Consider the following 6,437-nt stretch of genomic DNA (forward strand, 5'->3'; position numbering starts at 1 on the left):
CCTTCTGGACCATGACATCATTCTGACATCATAGGTAGGAGCTAGGCTCAGGCACTAGGCCATAGGCCGGTCAATTCTGGACCCTAGGCCCAGGGCAGGGCAGGGCCAGACTATGACATCATATATGACATCATAGAGCACATGATACTTAGTAATCCTTACCCAGCTAGGTACCAGGGGTCCATTACCGGTCCCTGGGGGGTTTTCCCTCATGTATATAAGGCAGCATCCTGGGGCACCCTGTCCCCCAGTTCTATTCACTTCGTTGTTGCGCTTAACAGCATTACCTCCCCACACTTAAGTGCTTTATCTCCCCCCCTTACCATCAAGCTATAAGGTGGGTTTATAGGTTTTGTGATACCTTCACTGTAGTGTTGATGAGGAAGGACCTAGGGAAGACATGGGCAGACGCATACTACGAGAAGTCGGCAGGGGGAGTCCAGGTCTATCCCGATTGGGCAGCCTTTGCCACCGCCCTCGAGGAAGCATTTCCCGAGCACGGAACGCGAATCAAGGCACACCAAATCCTGATGAAACTGCCCGAACGACAGAAGAACAAGAAGACAGCACTCTCCCTTGGAAACTACGTCACCCGCTTTGAGCAGCTAGCATCGAAAGCCCAGCTCAAGGATGCCGAAGTCAATGGCGTCAACCGCACCGAGAACGACTACCACACTCTCCACGCCAACTTTGTCAAAGGACTTCCAAAGGAGCTCTATGTCTCTCTCGCAACCAGGGTCGCTAGGGACCGACCCAGCACCATGAAAGCCTGGTACGACGAAGTCCGAAATGCCGACGCCGCCGAACAAGGGGCCCTCACTGTCACAGACACCAGGGACTATGGCGAGCCAATGGATATCGACGCCGCTGCAGTCGCGACAACCTTTGCCTCCACATCGGGAGGGAGGAAGTGGGAACTAGGAGCAGTTCTCAATGAGGCCGACCAGAAGCTCCACAGGGACGGGAACCTGTGCTTCTACTGCCACATCAAGGGCCACAGCGCCAAGGATTGCCGCAAGAAGGCGGCCGCACGACAAGGGGGTGGAAGGCCAAACCAGGGAGGATCTGGGAAGGACGACTTCCGCGCCAGAATCAAGGCACTCTCCGCTGACGAGAAGCGGGAGCTGTATGAAGAACTTATGATGGAGGATTTTTGAAGGGGCAGGGTGAGCCGACGCAACCACTGCCCGTATCCGTTTCACTGTCCCGTGTAATTCTAGTAGTCCGAAATGAACGTGCTCTGCACATTCCGATTACTGTGGGACGAAAAGACGTCGAGGCGCGCGCTTTCATCGATAGCGGCGCAACAGGAATCTTCATCAGCCCGAGATTCATCCGAGAACATCGACTTCGGACAGAACCCCTTCCCCGACCCATCCCCGTCTTCAACGTGGATGGAACCCCGAACAAAGAAGCACTCATCACGCGAAGAGCTCTCTTATCTTACAAGATAAGCGGAGAACCCCGATTCGTCAAAGCCTACATCGCCAGCATTGGCAAAGAAGACATCATCTTCGGCCACACGTGGCTCAAACTCGAAAACCCCAAGATAGACTGGAAAACCGGACGAGTGGAGCTGAACCACCAGTGGACAAGAGACAAGACCAGGGCCTGGAAGATGGACCTATACCAAAGGCAAGTGGCCCGGTTAGAACTAAAGAAGGCTGTAACTACCTCACTACCAGAACCAACGGAGGATGAATTTGTCATCATCCCCACCTCAGAGCACGCAACCCTTCCCGAACGAAAGACTAGCGGCGCAGCAGGATATGACATCTCTGCTGCGCATCAACTCATCATCCCTGCCTGACGACGAGGCCTGGTCGGCACTGACCTTATCATGGCTATCCCCGAAGGACACTACGGAAGAATCGCACCTCGATCCGGCCTAGCACTAAAGGAAATCGATGTCGCTGTGGGAGTAATCGACTCTGATTACCGAGGCAAGGTCTCAGTCCTACTGGTCAACAACTCTGACCTCCCATTCACCGTCAAAGTCGGTGACCGAGTTGCTCAGCTCATCCTTGAAAGGATAAGCACCCCACCAGTAACTATAACCGACTGCATCGACGAAACTGAACGTGGGGAGGATGGGTTTGGGTCAACGGGTATTGCGTCCATCAAGGAACAAGCGGAGGACATCGACGATGATGAGTTCATCATTTCCTACCTATCTGGAGCGCCGATGATCACCAAGTATGAGAAACAGGAACCCCTGGCAGTAAGGGACGCTCCACTCAAGGAGCAACTCCCTGAACCTTCCGCTGGCTACAAACGACTTCACAACGGCATGATCTGGAAAATCCACCATGACATTAGGCGTATCACCACTTCAACCGAACTTGCAGCATCGAACGCCCAAGGCAAGGCAGAAAAAACACTACCACAGATGGTACCATCCTACCTACACGATCTCCTCCCCGTCTTCAACAAAGCCACGGCTGCGCGACTTCCAGACCACACTGAATATGACCACGAAATCAACCTCAAGGAGGGCTTCGCGGACATGAAGCAACAAGTCTATCTGCTCAACCCGCAGCAACGAAAGGAACTCGACAAGTTCCTCGAGGAGAACCTGAGTAAAGGGTACATTTGTCCTTCGAAATCCCTGTTGGCGAGTCCATTCTTCTTTGTTGGTAAAAAGGACGGTTCACTACGTCCCTGTCAAGACTACCGGCTGCTCAACGAGAACATGGTCAAGGATCGATACCCGCTCCCGCTTATATCCGACCTCCTGGACAAGTTGAAGCACGCCAAGATGTTCACGAAGATGGACCTCCGCGCCGGATACAACAATGTTCGAATCAAGAAAGGGGACGAATGGAAGGCAGCGTTCATCGTACCCGGAACTGATGGCAAACCGCCGCAGCTATACGAACCAACGGTGATGTTCTTTGGGCTGTGTAATTCTCCCGCTACGTTCCAGCGGATGATGAACACAATATTCGCAGACATGCTTCAAGAAGGCTGGCTCTGCATTTATATGGACGACATCCTGATCTTTTCCCAGGACAAAGCAGAACACGAAGAACGAACACGACGTGTTATCGAACGACTTCGACAACACGACCTCTACCTCAAACCGGAGAAATGCGCATTCGACGTCACAGAAGTCGAATTCCTCGGCATGATCATCCGTCCAGGAGAAATCGCAATGGACCCTGTCAAACTAGCTGGCATTGCGGATTGGCCGGTGCCGTCCAACCTCAGGCAAGTACGCGCCTTCGTTGGATTTGGAAACTTTTACCGCCGGTTTATCAAAGGCTTCTCGGACAAAGCACAACCGCTGGTTGCTCTCACCCGGAAGGACGTCGCCTGGACCTGGGGATCCGACCAACAGAAAGCCTTCGAAACCCTCAAAAAGGCATTCCTAGAGGAACCGGTACTACGTATGCCGGATCCTGACCGACCCTTCGCCATCGAAACCAACGCCTCAAAGTTTGCCACCGGAGCGGTGCTACGCCAACGCAATGATAACGGCGACTGGCATCCTTGTGGATACCTCTCTCAAAGCTTCAATGCGGCAGAGAGAAACTACGACATCTATGACAGAGAGTTATATGCGGTTATCCGCGCACTAGATGAGTGGAGGCACTACCTCATTGGCAGCCCATACCCAGTAATGATTCTCAGCGACCATAAGAACCTCACGTATTGGAAACAAGCCAAAGACATGAACCGACGACAAGCACGCTGGGCGAGTAAACTGACCGAGTTTGACTTCCGCCTGGTGCACGTTCCTGGCACCCAAATGGTGCAGAGCGACGCTCTCTCCCGCCGACCCGACCACGATGACGGCTCAAATGACAACACTGACGTCGTTATGCTTCCACCGGAAGTATGGGTCGCTGCCATCGACATTGACACCCGCGACACCATCCTTTCTTTCAAAGACGACCCAATAATGAAGGAAGGACTCACTGCAGCGCGCACCGGAGGAACACCACGCACTGGAACAGACTGGTCCATTGATGATGACCTCCTCCTATACCAGGATCGAGTCTATGTACCCCCAGATGAGTCTCTTCGCAAGCGCCTTGTCTCCCACTATCACGACCTCCCCTCCGCAGGACACCCCGGTGTTCAGAAAACCCTCCTCGGTTTATGCTGTGACTACTGGTGGCCGAGCATGGCCCAGTTTGTCGCTTGCTATGTTAACGGCTGTGGCATCTGCCAACAAATGAAGGTTAACACGCATCCAGCCCGACCGCCCATCACCCCCATTCGACCCCGTGCAAATGCCAAACCCTTCAGCACATTCTCGTGCAATTACATTACCGACTTGCCACCGTCCAACGGCTTTGATTCCATTTTGGTCGTAGTGGACCACGACCTTACGAAGGGGGTAATTTTCATCCCATGCAACAAAACAATTGACGCTCTTGGGACGGCAGATGCAATGTACCGAGAGGTCTACAAGTGGTTTGGACTCCCAGACAAGATCATCAGTGACCGAGGACCGCAATTTGCGTCCAAAGTCTTCCAAGAACTGTGCAAAATGACTGGGGTCCAATCAGCCATGAGTACAGCATTCCATCCGCAAACCGACGGCGAGACAGAATGAGTGAACCAAGAGCTGGAGATCTACCTCCGCTGCTTCACTGCCAATAACCCGGATAAGTGGGCTGACCATCTTCACACCGCGCAATTTGCTCACAACTCCCGCGAGCACTCCACGACGAAGGCGTCCCCGTTCAAACTCATGATGGGATACGAACCTCGTGGAATACCCACCGCGCACCCCGGATCAAACACGCCGCAAGCGGCTTATCGCCTCAAGGACTTGCAAAACATCCGCGAAGAAGCACATGTGGCAATGGAAATGGCCCAGAACGTCCTGGCCAAGAGAGTAAAAAGGAAGGGGGGTTCCTTCCGTAAAGGTCAGCTGGTATGGCTAGACTCCTGGAACTTGAAGCTGCCGTACCCATCCAGGAAACTAGCCCCGAGGCGAGAAGGGCTGTTCAAAGTCCTAGATAAGATTGGAACAGTCGCGTACAAGCTAGACCTGCCTAGCACCTGGCGAGTCCACCCCGTTTTCCACGAATGGCTTCTATCTCCCTACTCGGAAACAGAGATCCATGGTCCGAACTACACGAGGCCACCCCCTGACCTTATCGAAGGCGAAGATAACTATGAAGTCGAAGCCATCATCGGACACCGAGAGAACAAGAGGATGCGACACCGCGAATATCGCGTCAGGTGGAAGGGTTACTCAACAGCCGATGACTCATGGGAGCCCGAAGCGAACCTGACTGGGACGGCTGACGAAGTGTTGGCAGAGTATAAGAACAGGAAGGACTTGAGCTGGATCAATAGCAGCTCTACCCAGTTGCTACATCCCCACTCGCACCAACATGTCTTCCACCCTCTCGTTCCTCGACCAGTTCAACGCCCCCTCGACCGAAGGCGGGAAAAGGCTCTCAATCTACACCCCTAAGCACACCCACGTCAGCGACAGCACCTTGCTGACGCTTCTTCTCAGTAATCCCACCGACATTTTCAACAAGCTCAAAGCCCACAACCCCGAGGCAACCAATGCCACCGACCGCGCTGCACTAGAGGCGTATCTCTCTGCCCGCTGTGAATACGACGAGGCTGTCAAGGCAGCCGACGAGGCCATCGACCACCACAAGCGGCTCCTACGCCAACAGGACAACCGTGTCCTCACCGAGCTCATCCGGCTCGACAATCTGAAAGTCGCCCATCGCTTTCTACCACTCTTACCACGCAGCATCCGAGCACGACACAACAAATTCATCCCACGCGCCATCCCCAACGTGTACTTACCCCTACCCGCACCCCTACCGACGTCTGCCTTCAGGCGCCCCCCGATCCCATCCCCTTTCCTCCAAGCAACACCGCAGAGCACTACCATCCCAGCTGACTGGCAACCCAACCCTGGTTGGACCCCAAAGGGAAGCTGCAGGCGATGCGGATCGTCTCGACACTGGGTACGGGACTGTCCGGACGTACGATGCGCAGGATGCGAAAAAGAAGCCCCTGGACACCTGGAGCGAGAGTGCGGAACCAGGCCGATGAAGCGACACGTATCCGCACCACCTGAAGAACCTGCGCGACACGTGGGGGTGGTCGTCGACAACGTGTTCCTCGAAGGAATCATCAACGAGGCGAAGGAGAGGAAGCAGAAAGAAAGGCAGACGAAAGCGGTACCTATTCCTCCACCGCGCAGCGCTAACCCCGAACCCCCCGCCAGTCCCGTCGCGGGACCTTCGCGCCCCCGCCCCGATACACCCGTCGTCTTTCGCAAAGTCAATTCTGACTGGACACCAGATACCACTCAATGGACGTGGGACAGCTCCTGGCCGAATCAGAAGCACCTCTCTGGCGAGGAATGGATGAACGTAGGGAGAAATGCGCGCAAGGAGTGGTTCGACGAAGAGGAGGATGACGGCGTAGATTGGGAGTTGTATGGAGAT

The 6,437-nt window shown here is 54.4% G+C and overlaps 2 protein-coding genes across 2 annotated transcripts in view; both read left to right on the top strand.

Annotated features, from left to right (window-relative positions):
- Positions 1-1,229: 1,229 nt before the first annotated feature.
- On the top strand, positions 1,230-1,810 carry POSPLADRAFT_1061664 (hypothetical protein; the record flags this gene model as incomplete). Its single annotated transcript, XM_024481412.1, has 2 exons — positions 1,230-1,390; positions 1,456-1,810. The coding sequence occupies 2 exons, from the start codon at positions 1,230-1,232 to the stop codon at positions 1,808-1,810; spliced, it is 516 nt and encodes a 171-aa protein (XP_024334247.1).
- A 3,544-nt stretch (positions 1,811-5,354) lies between these two features.
- Positions 5,355-6,437, top strand: part of POSPLADRAFT_1156531 (hypothetical protein) — a gene marked incomplete at both ends in the record, with an annotated part of 2,043 nt that continues 960 nt past the window's right edge. The window contains one exon of the mRNA XM_024487078.1: positions 5,355-6,047. Within this exon, the coding sequence (XP_024334248.1) occupies positions 5,355-6,047 (693 nt within the window). The remainder of the gene's footprint in view (positions 6,048-6,437) is intronic.

This window comes from Postia placenta, assembly GCF_002117355.1.
Source record: "Postia placenta MAD-698-R-SB12 unplaced genomic scaffold POSPLAscaffold_18, whole genome shotgun sequence".
In the NCBI taxonomy this organism is placed as follows: Eukaryota; Fungi; Basidiomycota; class Agaricomycetes; order Polyporales; family Adustoporiaceae; genus Rhodonia; species Rhodonia placenta.